This window comes from Palaemon carinicauda, chromosome 8, assembly GCF_036898095.1.
Source record: "Palaemon carinicauda isolate YSFRI2023 chromosome 8, ASM3689809v2, whole genome shotgun sequence".
NCBI lineage: Eukaryota > Metazoa > Arthropoda > Malacostraca > Decapoda > Palaemonidae > Palaemon > Palaemon carinicauda.
Window position 1 is genome coordinate 80,603,797 of NC_090732.1, and position 18,460 is coordinate 80,622,256.

General features: G+C 39.1%; 1 protein-coding gene across 1 annotated transcript in view; it reads left to right on the forward strand.

The window, feature by feature from the left end:
• Nucleotides 1-18,460, forward strand: part of LOC137645772 (protein fantom-like) — a 723,952-nt gene that overhangs the window by 567,144 nt on the left and 138,348 nt on the right. Inside the window, 2 exon segments of the mRNA XM_068378685.1 lie at nt 1,129-1,251; nt 1,817-2,545. Coding sequence (XP_068234786.1) covers nt 1,129-1,251; nt 1,817-2,545 — 852 coding nt within the window.

The following is an 18,460-nucleotide window of genomic DNA, read 5'->3' on the forward strand; positions in this document are numbered from 1 at the left end:
CTGCACAGGAAGAAATACCACAGTGCAGTGGAGTGGCTATTTCTTCATGCTTGGAGGTTATCAACCATCTTCTTAGAGAGAATGGCTTTTCTCACCCAACTGCAAAGCAACTATCTGTATACCTCCGAAAGTCGTCAACAGCAGCCTACCAAGCAAAGTGGGCAGTCATCATTGATTGGTGTCGTAGGAGGAACTCTTCTCCACTCAAAGCCTCTATCCCACTAGTGGATTTTCTAGTATACCTGCGGGATGATAGACATCTCAATTTTGGCTGTTAAATGCTATCACTCAGCCTTGAACCAGGTCTTCAGAGTAAGAGGAGTAGACCTTTCGTCCTCATGTGAATTATCAGCTATGACACTTAAACCAAAAAGTTTTTGCTACTGCTTATTCTTCAAGCATGGAGGATGAGCAGTCTAGATACTGGTTGCAGCATCTTGAGAGGGGCTGTTGTAGTTAAGTCTTGCTACCTTAAAGGCCTTCTGTGCAATAATTGTCCTAACTTATTTGGAAACCAGTATAGGCGAGGTAGTTGAGTAATTGATATAAACAAGACATGGGGTGACTGTAAGACTAAAGGTAAAGAGTCAGTAAGACCAAAGTAGGAAGTTCTTCATCTTCCTAGTTGAATTTCCATAACGGATATATGAACATTAGTTTCAAATTGTTTTCCTCTGTTCAAAGATGAGAACTGCTATATAATCCATAATCTAAGGTTCATGGTTTCTTTATTGACAAAATATATTGTTATAAGAAATAAAATATGTTGCTAGATTTTTTTATATCTCCTCTTTAAATCTCACAATGGTTGTTTTTATTTTATTTCTTTTTATTCTTGCGTTCCTGGACTAATATTGATGATCAGTTGGGAGCGTAGGGTGTAGGAGTACAAACATAATTCATCTTTGCATTGTATAAATCCAAAGAATAATGGTATTAGGGCTATATCCTCAAAGACATAGTGCCGTTTAATATTGGAATACAATGTAACTGTTTGCAAATGATGTACTTTGTCCTCATAATCTTGTGACAAGATAAACATTAGTTGAAGTGATTCGCTATTTATTACTTGTGTGAACTGTTATAATTTACAAAGCAAAATTTGATGGCATATTTTTTTTACCCTAGGCAATTGGAACTCTCAGTTACTGGTTCCGGCTGCAGCGTCCTTGTGAAAAAATCATCTTTCAGCACTTGCAAAATGTTGGAGCTCTATCATCCCAACATAGTGAATATCAGCTTCCTCAAACTGTAAGTGGTCTGTGTTCCATATTTGTTTTACATCATACCAAGTGATATCAGTCAGAATGACCATTCATGTGTCAGTTGCATTTAGGCATTGAATGGGCTCACCAGTCCTAGTGCTGGGCTATATAGCCGAATTTCATAAATTGAATAATCCAATCCAATCTAAAGTAAAGGGACTGAAAATTTAATTAAATAATTTTGTACCTAAATGTTGAAAGTGGAGAAGTATCTAGTTACGCCATTCAAAATAAACATCACTTTACAGATTAATCCAAAAATATTAAATTAGATGTCAAAATGGCAAGGAGTGCTCTTGTTAGTTGTTAAGGAATTACTTAACAGTTTTAATATTTTACAACTGAAGATATTCACATGGGAGAGGATAGACTCATATGGTAATAATGTTTTCAGTGAGTGGGTTGATAGGGTCTCAAATATCTCGAATTATCTTTATATTAGTTATATTTGTTGCTAGTGATTTGGATGTTATATATCTATGTAGAATTAGAATTTATATGCTGTCTTTCCTATTACAATAGGTATAAAAATGCGTTTTTATTTCTTTCAGGTATCCAATATGATAAAGTCTGAAAATCCAGTAGCCATGAGGCACAAAGAAAAATATAGTGAAGGACTTGGTTATTCATTAGCTCCTGAGGGGAATGTAGTAAAATCTAAGGAGGAAAAAGTAATTCAGACTGATTTGTATCCAGATGCAGAGGGAAATCCTCCAAACGGTGGATCTTTAATGGGTGCCGAGGATTCTAGATGGTCTAAACAGAAAAGTAATTTATCTAGTGATAAGCAGTCCAAGAAACCTTTTCTTGTTCATCGCAAGAAAGGAACTTCAGAAATAGTAACAGAGTTTCAAGAAACCAAGGAAGAGAGCTTGGAAAATAGACACTCAAGAACAAGTTCTCCCTCATCAACTGGTACATATAATGTTGAAAGTCCATCCCACAAGTCTCCTGAAATAAATTCTCCATCTTCTACTGGAACCTATAACATTGAAGTGAATACCAGCAAAAATGCAGATGAGAGACCTTCAAGTAGTAAAGCTAATGATCCACTGAATAGAAAAAGAAGCCTTGCATCATCAGAATTGAAAAATCTTGTAGGAGATTCAGATGTTAACCAAGAGGAGGAGGGCTCTGGACTATCACAAAGCAGTAGGGCGAGTTCAAAAGCAGATATAGCAAAAGTACCTCCACAAAAACCTCCAAGAACCTTTGTTCATAAAGAAGAATATTCTCGCCCAGGAACCTCCAAAAGTTTTAATACAGCTACGGAAAAACAGGTAATTTTATTAAATGTTTCATCTGTAAAGCTTTATGAAAACCTTACCTATAATTTTGGTTGATGTTACTGAACGTTTTTCTACCATAGTATGTTGCATTTTGTCATTTTCAATGTATCATTTTGATTTGTTTCTTTCTGCTTGGATGCCTAATTTCTTTAAACCTTTTCATATTCAAGTTTCATTTCCCCTTGAAGAACATCCTTTTGACAGTCTTATGGGTTTCTACAAATTTTTTAAGTATTTTGGGTAAATTCCCTAATAAAATATCAATGACAACAATAATCTTGTAGTCTATCAGAATCTGTGGGAATCTTACCTTTTGAGAAGCCAAAAAAAAACTGATAAGCAACAGATATGAAAGATATCCCACAGTTAGCATTAAATCTTCAAATTTTACCAGTTGTAAAATAAAAGTTACTGTTATCATTTAGCGTAAGAGATTATTCAGTAAATTGCATTGTCTGAAAAGGTGACCATGATAATGACGTCAATTAAAGAAGTTTGATGATAAGTTGAGTTAATTTAAGTTGACGAGTTGCTATAATATTGAAATCATAGTAATCGTGAAAATTATATTTAGGCACTGGGCATTATGTGCCATAGATAATATTGATGATCACTAAATTGATTTAGAGAAATTAGCACCTTTGAGGTAGAAAATTTGTGCAGAATTCTCACCTTTTTCCTGCCACTTAATTTTATAAATACAAAATAATGGCCCTCATGGTACTATCCTACATTCACATCACTGAGATCTGGAAGCATTCCTAGGGAACAGGTTGGTAAATTTGCAGAAATAATATGCATTTGTCGTCTTCTTTTGACCTAATTATTACCTCTGTATGTTGACCGATCGAGTCAGCTTTCTCCATCTGTCTCTATTCCTTGCATCTTTTTAAAGTCCTATCCCACCCATATCCCTCCTCACCCTATCCATCCATCTTATCTGTTGATGTTCCACACTCCTCTTCACCCTATCCATCCATCTTATCTGTTGATGTTCCACACTCCTCTTCACCCTATCCATCCATCTTATCTGTTGATGTTCCACACTCCTCTTCACCCTATCCATCCATCTTATCTGTTGATGTTCCACACTCCTCTTCACCCTATCCATCCATCTTATCTGTTGATGTTCCACACTCCTCCTCCCCATCACTTGCATGTTCTTAGTTCTCATGATTGGTTCCACATACTTTATTACATAGCCATATTATCTCAGATGAGCTTCCCCAGCTAAGCTTATTTTTTATATTACATATAGCACAAATTATTCTTTTATCTTGACTCTCTTCTTTACAGTAGTGATATTGCAGCAATCCATCTCGCCACACTCATCTCTGTTCTTTCCAACAGTCCCTCCTCTTCCCTTTTAAGTGCCCAAGTTTATACCTGATAACTCTTTTATAGATCTTCATTTTCAGTCTTGATAGTATTTTCCTGTCTAAAACAACTCCAGTTACTTCTCTCCATTATACCATGCTTCTTTTACACACCATCTCACTGCTTTCTCAGTATCTCCTTCCTTTTTGTTAGTTTGTTATTGATACCAATTAGTTAAACTCATTGTTATGTTTCATCAACATACCATCTTCTATTTGAATGATTACTTCTTCTTGTCCTCTACTATTTAAGATTAGCTCTTTCTTTCCAATGTTCATCTTCAATCCTTTCCTTTTCAGGGCTCCTTTCTGTGCTAAAAACTTTTCTAGCAGTTCTTCCCTATGTATACTATAATGGCCAAATCATCAGCAAACTTCATTTCCTACAATTCTTCATTGCGCCATAATCTCCCCATATTTTGTATGTACAATGGTTCCTCCTCTGTCATACATCATCCTAACTAAACTTACCAAGTTTTCCAATTCTCCTCTCTTAAACACCAATAGACTAACATTGGTACTATGTCGTATGCCTTTCCGAGATCCATAAATCACATGTAAACTTTTTTCCTTCTGAATACTTCCCTTGGACTTGTCTTACTATAAAGTTAGCATTCACTGTGCTCTTTCCTTTCATAAACCAAAATGGCTGCTCATTTGTATATTTTAACTCTCTCAACCTTCTTTCTACAATTCTTTCTGGTATCTTGAATACAGGCTCCAAAAGCTTTATCTCTCTGTAATTCCAACAGTTTATCACGTCTCATTTTTGTTTATACAATTTAATCATCCAATAATGTTCCCAGTCCCGTGGCATTTCTTCTACATCCCACATCTTTTCCAATAGTGTGTGCACCCACTCTTTGACTAGATTTCACAATGCCTTAATCCTTTCTGCAGTTACCTCTGGTTTTCCTGCAGCTTTATTTACTTCTCTTTTCTTTATAGCACTCTTGACTAAACTCTCTGATGTTTGCTATTGGTCATTCTACAGGAGAAACATTTTCCAATTCTTTCCACTCATTCTCAGTATTTAATAATTGTGAAAAATAACCTTTCCATCTTCTCTTGTCATCCTCTTCATATCACTTCAGCAATTCTATATATTATCTTTTTTTCCCCCAAGTACTCCTATCTTCTCATACCACTCTTATCCTGGCTTCTCCATTTTCAATAACTACCTTTCTTGTTGTTTCCCTTTACCCATCTATATTCTATACTAATTTTGTAGTTGTTTTCTTCTCTCCAACTTATTCTGACTATACTATTTTCCTTCTCCGTTTTTGAACCTCTTGATATCACCACCACTTTTCCCTGTTGTTATATACCACTGGTCCTCCCACACACCTCTGCCGCTGCTGGCAGGACCATCTATTTCATAACATCCCATATCATTTTAGGCGAATTTGACGTTCAATTCACATTTCTTTCTTATCTAGCTCTATCCACTTTACTTCTGAACTCTCTTGCCCTCTCCCCCTTCACCTTCCAAGTTTTGATCCTACTAATCCCAGCTGGAACTTTTTTCCTTATTGCATTCAACCTGAAATCTGCCACCTCCAGTTTGTGTAGCTACAACAGGTTCATTTGGAATAACATTATAATCCTTAATAATTATCTCGTCTTCCTTCCTAACTAAAATATATTCAATTTGAGTTTTATTTTTTTTCCCTTTTGTATGTTACCAAATGACTTCTTTTTTGGGCTCAAGCCATGTCGTCCTGATGGAAGTTCCTCAAAGGCAGCTTTCTACTTGGGATATTTCCTCGACTGATATACCAGAGAATTTTACCTAAGAAATATCGCAGGGTTCTATCCCCTTGAGCGAATATCATGAGAGATAACGTGTATGAAACAGGGATGTGTTTAAAACAAGCCATGGCTATCCTTCCCCGAATAGGGTTAACCTTGCCCAGAAGGATATGGGATAGGGTTGGATACGTGGACGAGAGAACCGTTACAACTCTGATCCCAGTGTGTTATTGTAAACATGTTCGCTGGTTCTCCATTCCTAAAAGCAGCGCCATCTTGACGGTTTTGTTTCGAAGTTTCTGCGAGTTTTCCTAGCTTTTTGGAGTGATTTTGAGATCATGGATGCTTCAGCTTCTTTCTCATTGACTAAGTTGAGTACCATTTCCTTTTGTGTTGGAGAGTTTTATGTCTCCACCCTGGTGTTTTAGTTCTATGCGTTCGTTATTTGTCCCGGCCGAAGCTGGCGATTCATATCTCCAAATTGCTCAGAATTGTATATTAACTTTTATAGTCATGTAATAGTATGTTTTATATATTCTTTTACAACTGAGGTATGATTATAAGTTAAACATTTTGCTATTTTTAGCATGTTGATATTCCATCAGTCTTGACTTAAGCTAACTCTGACTCTTAGCCGTCGGCCAAGAGTTTGCGTAACTATGCACCCTCACCTTCTACCACGTAACCTTATGGTTCTCATGAGGCCTTTATTCTCCCTTGCTATTGATACGTCATAGTGGAGAGCTGCAGCCCTAAAGGTACCTCAGGAAGCAGTGGATGGTGTCTTGCAGATGTCTTTGGTCGACAGTATTTCACTATCTACTTAGCCTTAGTGTCTGGCCAGGCGGCATGGGTTGTGGGGACTTGTTCTTGTGTCTACACTCTGTTGACCCCTTAGAACAATACCAACATTGTTCTCATATTGACAGTTAGGCCTTCCTTTGGTGTCGCCTTACCCATTTACTAGTCTTCATTACTTAGTTTTTGGAAGGCTGACAGCCGGTTGTGAGGACTCGTTCTCTGTGCTTACTAACTTTAGACCCCTTGGATCTACATATTCAGTTAGGCCTTCCTGGCCTGCCGCCTCACCAGTTTTAAGTTTCCCTTCCTTACCCTTCCCTTCCCCCTTGCCTGGGTAGTGTGTGCTCTGGAACCTTTTTCCCTCCCAGTTCAATTCCCTGACATCTGAGGTATCCTCAGTTGCTATATAGATGGACAGGATAGCTTGTGGGCTATCTAGTATGGCTCTGTGTAGATGAGTTATTCCTTTCCTGGATTAACTCTCACTGCCGCCTTAGAGACCACTGTTGGGTGGTCTAGTTGTCCCTTCCCCTTCCTAGTTAGGCCTTAAATCCTTCACTATCCAAGGAACTACAATTCCTTTATCCAATCTACATTCCCTAGCATATGAGCATCCCTCATCCGCTATATAGGCTAGGCTAGCCTACACAGTAGGTTTCTTATGACCTAACCCTATCTAGAATCCTTTTTGGGTTCTCCTCTGCTGCCTTAGCAGTTGCCTAGAGTCTCTGACTGCAGCTTTTCATCTTGAATTATGTATCTCGTGCTGCGGAGTCTTGACTCCTTTGCCTAGTCAGAAGTTCCCTGGCTGAAGTATTACCATTTGGCCGTACTTCCAGTCCAGTCGGCTAGAGTTCTCCTAGCCTTGGATGTGAGTAGGTTAAGGGGACCCCCACCCCTTTGCTGCTTTAGCTCCAGCCTTAGGCTGGTCACCTGCGTCTTTTTTCCTCTTCCATATCTGAGGAACATTCTCCTCTGAAGTTGGTCAATTTGATACCTCTACTAGGTGTCAGGATCTCCTTTGAATTTACGAATTCATGGTGTCCTGACCATTTTTTACGGCTCATTATTTTAAAGAGCTACTTCCCTTCCTCATGATTTAATGTTAACAATTAGGGCTTTGGCAGATTCATTTATCTACTGCCTTCTTTTAACCTGTTCCTTTCCCCTTGCCCGTGGTCTGTTTCCATAGAGGATCGTCCACCTTCTTGCCAACATGACAATGCCATTGCCGCGTTGTGTCGACATTCATATGGGTAATGAAAGGTCAGTTCATAGAGCCATGGCTGCTAGGAATAGCTGCCACCTTAGACACGGCTGCTGCTGCTTCAGGTGCAGCCACTGCCGGATTAGGCAGGATGCTATGTGAATTTACCACCTTAGGTTGTCTAATAGACCTGACTTTTGGGGAAATGGTGTTCCACTGATGTGAACCTTTCTCCCTATTCTACCACATTGTAGAGTCCTTATGGAATTATGAGCATTTTGGCATGCGATTCTGCTCTAGTGTAGCTTTAGCCATAGTTAATGTAGTACAAAAATTTTTAATTTAGATATTATTTTAAGAATTTTTTTTTTTATCTTTACTGGTTGCTGAAGACATGCAGTGTTCGACAGTAACCTGCACCAGGCGGGTCAAGTTGCCTTGCGGCCACAAGATTTGCCAGAAGCATGCTGATTGCCATGTTTCCAAAGGGTCCTTTGTGCAAGGACCTGATCTATACTGGTTTCCACACTACCAACGTCTCCCAGGACGAAAAAGCACAGTCAGAAGACCATTAGACACTGGGTGAGAGGCTTTAAGATGAGCTCTCAACTAGTTGCCCCTTACCTTCCTTTCATGGAACTCAAGGACCTCCTCTTTCCCAAGAGGTAACTGCTGTTTTTGGTCGCCAGATATCGACGGTACAACTCCGACCAATACAATTAGATAATGCAGATAATGAAGTTCAGGGCGCTCTTCAAGTAATGAGCCTGGAGGCCGACAACATGTTGAAATCCTCTTCCATGTGGAGAGAGAGAGAGAGAGAGAGAGAGAGAGAGAGAGAGAGAGAGAGAGAGAGAGAGAGAGAGAGAGAGAGAGAGAGAGAGAGAGAGAGGGGGGGGGGGGATCCTGCTGAATACAAAAGACTCTGATGAGTCCCTAGATGTCCATCAGGTAAGTACAGTGCCCAGTACTTCTTTGGCTCAATTCCCCATCCTTTTATCTGCTGCCCCTGCCTCTGCTTCTACTCCTGTACCTAAACCAAGTACACTTTTGTGACCTGGTCACTTGGAGTTTATGGCATCCATGAAGGCATTCATGAAAAATATCCATGCCGAACATAAACGAGCTCAAGCGCCCTTAGAGGCGAAGATAGAGGCTTTCCAACAGGCACCCAAGTCCAAGGCTCCACCAGCGTTGAGTCTGCCAGATTGCTCGGCTAAGAATCCTTGACATTATGCAGAGCATGTGGTTCTGAGTGAGGGGTACCTCCACATTGGAGAAAGTATGGGTTCTAAGCCTGCCTCTGACTTAGAATTTTACCCCTCTATTGATAATAATCCTTACTTCTATGTAAGGCTAAACTCGGAAGCGTCCATTAGAGATGATACAATCCCTAATGAGACTATCATCCGGGACCTCAGCAAGGTTCAAACCTTATTGGTAAAGGAACTTAAGATGGCTTAATTTACCAATACTCAATTATCTTCCTTCATAACTGGCCACCTTTATTGTTCCTAAAGGTACTGTTTTTCCTGTCGCCTCAAAAAGTTTAAAGGCTGTAAAGGAGGCAATTAATGAAGGTAGATCATTGCCAGTGCTAGAGGAGTGCAAACCTGTCTCTATAGCCCTTCCTTATGACTCGGACAGTTGGGAAGATGTCCAACAAACCTTTTTGGTTGGAAAACTGGATAGGGATATTGGAGTCAAACAATTCCATGAAAGGTTGCCTAGAATTCCCGAATTCCTCTTGAAGGTAGAATTGGAGGCCAAAGAGAGGCTATCTGCTTCTTTGTCCCACCAGTCCTTCCTTATGACTCGGACAGTTGGGAAGATGTCCAACAAACCTTTTTGGTTGGAAAACTGGATAGGGATATTGGAGTCAAACAATTCCATGAAAGGTTGCCTAGAATTCCCGAATTCCTCTTGAAGGTAGAATTGGAGGCCAAAGAGAGGCTATCTGCTTCTTTGTCCCACCAGTCCTTCCTTATGACTCGGACAGTTGGGAAGATGTCCAACAAACCTTTTTGGTTGGAAAACTGGATAGGGATATTGGAGTCAAACAATTCCATGAAAGGTTGCCTAGAATTCCCGAATTCCTCTTGAAGGTAGAATTGGAGGCCAAAGAGAGGCTATCTGCTTCTTTGTCCCACCAGTCCTATATGGAAATGTCGATTTGGAATTATTCCAAATCAGAAGTCTTCCCAGTCCTGGCAAAGACTCATCTGGCTACTTTCCACAGAGATCTACATGCTTTCTTTTTAGCCAAAAGAGCCCGCAGAGAACACGTCATAGCCGCAGCAACTATTAGGCATAATCCTAAAAGGTTGATTGACTCAAACATCTGGGGAAAAGATCTCTCTCCTCAGAAAGGGGTCAAGAAAGTAATGGACAGAGTGGCTCAGGAGAGTAAGAACCTTATGCGATAGTGGGGTATGTCCTCTAAGAGGAAATTCACCCCTGGAGAAGGATCTCAACCCAAAGGCAAGAAGCCTAGGAAACCCTTTAAAGGCAGGAAAACCTTTCCTGTCATGACAACCTTAGCTGCCACGATCCCCCAGACTGTGTACATGGTTCCCCAGCAGTATGTGTCACAGTCTCCAGCCTTCAACCCAGTCTATGAGAGAGCTACTACGACTTTTCACCCAGTCAGACCTTAAAAGAAAAGTGCTAGTGGCTGAGGAAGGTCTGGAAGGGGCGGTCAATCTAGGTGCCGAGGAAGTAGAGTCAATGCGTATTAAGAAGCAGGTCCATGACAACAAGAATGAGGAGCTACCGGTAGGGGGAAGACTTTATCTCTTCAGGGATCAATGGAAGATTGATCCTTGGGCTCACAGCATCGTCTCAAAGGGACTAGGTTGGAAATGGAGACAGAAACCACCCGCGTTCAAGAGGTTCTTCCAACCCACAACCCCCTTCTTGGAAGATTATGTACAGGAACTTCTCTGGAGGGGAGTTATCTGTTTTGCAAAATCCATGAACTTTCTAGGACGGCTATTCTGTGTGCCAAAAAAAGATTCAAACACTCTTCGAACTCTTTTGGACTTGTCCCCACTAAACAAATTTATTCTGAACGACAAGTTCCAGATGCTAACTATCTCGCAAATATGGACCCTACTACCCCAGGGGGCCTAAACCATCTCCATAGATCTTACCAACACCTATTGGTATCTTCCGATTGGACAGCGTTTCTCCCCCACCTTGGTTTCAAAGCTATGCCCTTCAGATTCGGTATAGCTCCAAGGATTTTCACAAAACTAGTCGTGACCATTGTTCAAAAACTCAGGAACAAAGGACTTCAAGTGATGGTATACCTAGACAACTGGTTAGTGTGGGCTGCAACGAAGTCGGAATGCCTTCTAGCAATTCTGGAAGTCATGAAATTCCTACAATCTCTAGGCTTTCAAATTAACCTCAAAAAGTCAAGACTATCTCCAGCTCAAGAATTCCAGTGGCTAGGGCTTCTGAAGTCACACATCCTATCTCTACCGCAGGGCAAGAGAAAGGAAATAGCAAACTCTGTCAGGTGCCTACTTCGTTCGAAGGTAATCACCAGACATCAAAATGAAAGTCTTAGACTCGCTGCAGTTCACTGCGATGACAGACCCAATTCTAAAAGCAATACTCAAAGATGCCTACAGAGTGTGGAGAAGAAAGGCATCAAATGTTGGGAGAGATCTTTGTTACAAAACCCTGGCTTTGCTGTGCAAACAGCTCAAGCCATGGTCCACTCCCAAGAGGTTGTCGACTTACGTCCCTCTACAGTATCCTCCTCATTCTGTGACAATTCACGTGGATGCCTAGGAACAGGATTGGGGGAACATTCCCCTTCCAAGAAGATACAAGGTCAGTGGTTAGCCACATTTCAGAAATTCCATATCAACATTCTGGAAGCTATGGCAGTGTTTTTAACTCTGAAGAGACTGAACCCAAAGAAAAAATCACACATCAAATTAGTTCTCGACAGCAAGAGGATAGTCCACTGCATCAACAGATCAACCATGTGATTTTAGCTATTCTCACCTTAAAAAAGCAGAGAAATGGGCATCTTTCAGCAGTTTACTTAGAAGGGGTTCGCAATATGACGGCAGACGCATTGTCAAGATCTAAGCCTGTGGAAACAGAATGATCTCTAGATGCAAAATCATTCTGTTTCATCCTAGAGTAAGTCCCAGAACTGCTAATAGATCTCTTTGTGACGAGCTTCAACAAGAAGCTTCCCCGATACATAGCACCGAACTTAGATTGGAAGCTGTGGGAACGGATGCAATGTCACTGGATTGGAACCAATGGTCCCACATTTACCTCTTTCCACAATTCAACCTCCTAATGAAAGTCCTGAACAAACTGCGGACTTTTAAAGAAACAGCAGCTTTAGTGGCTCTGAAGTGGCCCAAGGGCAATTGATACCCCATTGTTCTGGAATTCAACCCTCACCAGATCCCTCTACCATCTCCATTGCTATCCCAGGATGTTCAACAGAAGACTGTCTTCGCTTCCTTCTGGATAACGGAAAACCTTCAGCTCACGAATTTCTCACCCTAGTGGCTCAAAGAGAGTTCGGAGTTTCGAAGGAGAGGATTGAATTTATTGAAGAGTAAAAGTCCACTACTACGAAACAACAATACTTGTCTTCCTAGAAAAAAATGGGTGGAACTCGTTGAAGTACATCAACCTTCTTCCATTACTATGGACTTCTGTCTTTCCTTCTTTATTTCATTACACGAATAAGGTTTGGCCTACAACTATTACCTCATGTAAGTCGGCACTAACTAGACATATCAATTATGCTTTTGATATTGAGCTCAATAGCGAACTGTTCATAAAGATCCCGAAGGCTTGTGCTAAATTGAAACCAAACGCTCCTCTCAAGGCCATGTCATGGTTGTTGGGTAAAGTCTTGCTCTTAGCCTCCTCAATAGATAACACCACTACCTCTTTGAGGGATCTTACTCAAAAGTCAATCTTTTTGCTTGCTATGGCTTCTGGTGCTAGAGTCAGCGAGATTGTGGCACTTTCTAGGGATGATGGCCACATCGAATTCCCGGGATCGGGGAAGGTAAATCTTTACTCAGATCCTGCATTCTTGGCGAAAAGCGAATTTCTCACAAAACGTTAGGGGCCCTGGAAGATCGTTCCACTGAAGGAGGATCCTTCTCTGTTGCCCGTTGAATGCCCTAAGGCCCACCTGTTAAAGAGGTGTGCCTTTAAGAGTGGACAACTTTTTGAAGGGGAAACAACAGGATCTAATTTCTTTTTGAAACAGCTAAGGCCAAAACTCACCTATTTCATCAGAAGGGCTGACCCTGATAGTATGCCATTGGGTCATGATCCTAGGAAAGTTGCCTCTTCCTTAAACTTTTTCCCATACATGTCCTTCGAAGTCTTACAGGCTTACACGGGATGGAAGCCTTCAAGAGTGTTTTTCAAACATTACTTGCGTCAATTGGAAGAGATTAAACACTTTGTAGTTGTCGCTGGTAGTGTGATTAAACCAGCTTCTTAAGTGTTGTGTATGGATTCTCACGGACTGTATAAATGGGACTTTTCAGTCTGCATAGTACAAGTGGAATAATATTTGCAATGTGTGTGTTAAATTATATGCATATAGTAAAGAGTCAAAGGCGATATTCTCTTCTTATTTTATGAATGTTATTGTTATGTTACTCTATTACATAATTCTGGGGTGGAAAACTTCTGTTTTCTACACATATTCAATGTACATATTATTGCGCCAATTATTTTTACATTTATGAATTTTTGGAAATAATAAAAGATTATACTTCTTTTTGCATTTCCTTTAAAAGGACTTACTGTTCACAAATAAAAGTAGTGTACCTTCATTATTTACAGACTTCGGTCTAATAGAATAGTGGGGAGAAAGATTTTATTCCCAGTGAGTGGGACTGTGTAGTTAAATTCCTTTGCTCCTATGCAATTTACAAAAAACCCGCTTGTGCTCATAGCTTGGGACTATCATTCCAACTTCTGTATGGAAGTGTAGACACACCTATTCCTGACATACTATTTATCATGGAACCTTGTCCTTGTATAATTAGTGAGAATTCTAAGAACTCAAATAGGTTAAAAACTCCATCTGGCCACAACTGAGAATATTAATTCTCTGGTACACTTCCATGTCAGCTCGAGTCCAAAAAGTGGATTTTGACATAGGAAAAAAGCAATTTTTGTGTGAGATAGCCATGTCGTCGTGATGGACCCGCTCGGTACTTTTCATCCCCTCCTAATTCTCAGTGTGAGACCTCATGTCATGCAATGGCTGCTACTGGAAAGGCGAACCAATGATCATGTTTACTGTAACACTATGAGATCGGAGTTGTAACGGCTTTCTGTCCCACGTCTCCAGTCCTATCCCATATCTTTCGAGACAAGGTTAACTCTATTCGGGGAAGGATAGCCGTGGCTTGTTTTATACACGATATCTCTCGGGATATTCGCTCCAGTGGATAGAACCCTGTGATATTTCTTAGGTAAAATTCTCTTGTATATGACTCATAGAAATATTCCAGGTAGTAACCTGCCTTAGAGGAACTTCCATCAGGACGACATGTCTATCTTACCCAAAAATATTTTTCCTATGTCAAAATCCGTTTTCTCAAACTGTGTATTCAAGGCTATCAGATTCGTACCTTGTGCTAATTCTAACAATCTTTAACCTGTTTTCTTCTTCCAAAACTTCTTTTTCCATGTATTCCTCTAAAGCCATCAGAACTCTCACCAACATGAGCATTCATGTTATCAGATAATACTAATAGCTCAAAAATAATATACAGTGAACCCTCGCTACTTCGCGGTTCGACCATCGCGGATTCACCACTTCGCGGATATTTTCCATAACCCATATATATACAGTAATATATATATATATATATATGTATGCATGTATTTATGTATATATGTATGTATGTATATATGTAGGTATGTATATATGTATACATATAAATATATATATATATATATATATATATATATATATATATATATAAATATATATATATATATATATATATATATATATATACACATTATATATATATATATATATATATATATATCTAAAGTAGGAAGATGTGATGTAGTTCTAAAGGAAAAAGTATGGGAAATATGTCTGGGTAATAAGCAAAGCTCTACCTCCAGTTTGTTTCTTCACTATGATCAGAGATAAACGTAAACAAAACATTGGTTGCCATTTTTTATCGTGCTTTTAAGCGTGTTTAGGAAACGCATGATATAAAATCACCTTTAATATTTGTGCCTGTTTTAGTTTAGGGTACTGTAGTACATGCATTAAGTGTTCTGTACATTAAAGGGTAGTTTGTTAACAGTACTACGTACAAGGGAAGGTTTTAAAAGTCTGAATATACATGTTGAATAAATAGGTAAATATGGTGTCACTACTTCGCGGATTTTCACCTATCGCGGCTGGGTCTGGAACCTATCTACCGCGATAAACGAGGGTTCACTGTATACTGTATTACAGTAATGTTTTTCATGATTGTTTATTATCTAATAGCAAAAATTTAAAACAGATCAGCTATCAAAAGAAAATTACTGCTAATTTAAGAGTGCTCAGCTCACCAGGAATATAGTCAAAGTTAATATAATCATTTCTGACTTACATTTTATGGGTTTTTATACTAAGTAAAATCACTATGAATACCGATAATAATGAAGCTGTCAGGCAGATGGAAATCTCCTGTTTTAGGTGTGATTAATCTTAGTTATACAATACGTTATTCTCCAAGATATGAAAGCAATCTATTAATGGATTTTTGTGAAACCCGTGTGACACAATGGTAGTTTTGAACTTTCATATCTTGATCCTGGTCCTAATGCATTGGTAATTTCAAAGCCTTTTGTTCGAAGTGGTTTTGAAGTTCAAGAAAGATAAAATGATGAAGAGTAAGAATGTTATGAAAGCAAACAATATAATAATTAATGATAATGTTTTGTCTCATCAGTCTTGAATGTCTATAGAGTCATGGTCATTATATATCATGCAAGATTTAGAAGTCAGTCTGAAAACTATGGGGATTTCAGCTAACTGTGAACAATGTGGCTGAAACCTGAAGAGTGAGGCAGTTGTCAGCGACTTAATTGACAGTTAATTTTCATGAATTTTGAATTGTCAGATTTGGTCAACCATGAAATTAGCCCCTTTGTATGCTCGATGCTGTGGTGTATGTGTGTGCATAGTAACTACATTGTAGATTGTTCAAGGGAAATGTTTCTGGGCCATCATGATCTGCATTCTCTTTGTGTCTCATGTCGGGTGCAGTATTGGGATTTGAAGAACCATTGTGAGGGGTACAAAGGTATCATTATTTCTCTCATAGAAAAGTATGTTTCAGTGGTTGCCGACTAATTTAAAAGTTCCAAGCACAAAAGGAATCTTGCTTTTAGCTCATGGGGAAATCCAGAGAAGACTAGGCTGATTGATTATAGCGGAAGTGATGTCAATAATGACATGTTCGCACCGAACTCAAATACAGCACTTAACCAATCAGGTTTGATAGTGATGACTTCTATAGCTTTTAACTAATTTTATCTATTGTGAAATCTCTCGGAGGCAGTAATTCGATTTTAGCTGCCCTATTTCTAACCCCTACCTGACTTGTTATGTTGGGTCTAGAGGTAATAGTGTTTCATTTTGTAAGGGTTCAGATGGTGCACAGTGCATTACAGATTTGAGGTCCTCTCATAGAGTCTCAATTTCTTTATTTACCTTGCACTAGTCTGCTGTGAAACAATCTCATTCACGCAAGCCTTTTAATTAGATTGCAAGGCAAAAGACCAGTTGGTAGTCTGGATTCTAAATATCCCTCCACTCCCTGAAGTAAGCTATTCTATGTGGAAGGCGTGGCATATCGTATTATTCTCTAAGGAAAAATATTTTTTATAAAGATTCAAGTAAATTTGATTGGTTACATCATATTTTGGATGGTAGTGTGCATCATTTACTTGTAAGCTCAGCCCCTAGCTCATCACAGGTCATCTCTAACAGAAAAAAATGTAGGCGCTAGTACTTCTACTGTACTGCCAAAATTAGTCCCTTTATAAACAAATGCATAGCAGCTACTGTGCAAAGATGTAAACAAAACGGAAAATTAGTAATAATGTCTCTCCTCATCTTCTGAAAAAGAAAAATGAGGGTGAGCAGAAGACTAAGGATGAGCCTGAATGTTTTGAGGTACCTCCCTATCAAACCTTGCTGACCTTATTGCTGAAAAATATCCAAATAAGATGCTTATATTCTGATGCTGCTTATTCTTTCAGCTCTTCAGAAACAGCTACTTCCAAGTCTGTTTATACCCCTTAGTTCTCCCATTTCGTTTTGGATAGAATCAATAAAGTCTTATATCAAATGCAAAGAAAGTCTGGCAATTTTGTTTCTTTCATACCTCGTAGATGTTCTGACTTGTATAACTTGTAAAAGACTAATCAGTTACATAATCTTGTTCTAGATTACGATTTAATTTCCTACCTTGAACCCTGATAGAAGACAATTTTTTCAAATACATATTTGCAATCTAGTTTACTAAAGAAATGCTGTTTGTGGGGAATAAAGTAGGGTTCTTGAAATACTTTATTTTAGATTCTATATTCGGAATAATTTCCCGTCTTATAGGAAAGATATTTGCAGGTTATCAGGAGTGAAATTTAATTTTTTGTTATTTTACTTGTTTAGATAAAACTGTTTCAGATGGACTTCCAAGTCTCTAGCAGCTTTGATCTGTTTTGTGATGAAGAGAAGAGAACAAGTATTTGCCTCAAGAAACAGTGGGGGGAGTCTCCGAGGTGCAGACGCATTCTTTAATGTCTTTCCATATTTTGGATCCTGTTTTGGTTGCAGAAAGGATGATAAAATAACTGCTCAAGGGAGTACCAGGACTCAAAGGGATGTTTAGAGGTCTTTTTCTATGAAGACCCAAGTTTCCATTTTTCTGCTAAAACCTTCAACCTATTAGAATTATCACCAAGGAATTACTTTTGTAACAATAATAGAACATAAGGATTCTGCTCCAGTGGACGTTCAGGAAGAGTTGGCAACCGAACTCAAAGATCTTATCGTAGAACACTATTATGATCCTTCCCTACAAATTCCAATAGAAGGAAGACTTTCCTACTTCAATCACGTTTAGGAAAGCGTTCATCCCGATCTGTGGGCGCTAGCTGTAGTTGAAGGTTACTAGATCCCTCTACGCTCCAGTCCTCCTCTATTCAAGGAACCAGTTCTCTATTTTAGTTATCTAACAAATACAACAAAGGCTTTGAAATTAGAAATTGTGAAACATCTGGAGAAAGCTGCGATTGAAGAGGTCTTAAACCATGTCCTGGGGTTTTGCAACAGGTTAATCCTAGTCCCCAAAGCTTCTGGGTGTTAGAGACTAGTTCTAGATATCTCGTCTTCAACAAGTTTAGTTCTCACAATTTTTTTTTTATGGAAACACCCTCAACAGTTTGTGAGAGTGACATAGAAACAAGATTAGATGTTTTCAATAGATGTCTCAGATGCATATTTTTACATTCCTATTCATTACATCACAATCCAAGGAAATATCTTTGTGTATATACGTCAATAGATAAATAATTTACCGATTCAAGTGCCGTGCCTACGTTTTGGTCTCAGTACACCCCTCAGATGTTCATCAGGGTGATGGCTCCATCTCAAAATGGTTAAAACATTTTTTGGGTTAGAGTTATTTTTTACCTTGTATATTCTCAAGAATGGTTAATAGCTATACTTGAGTA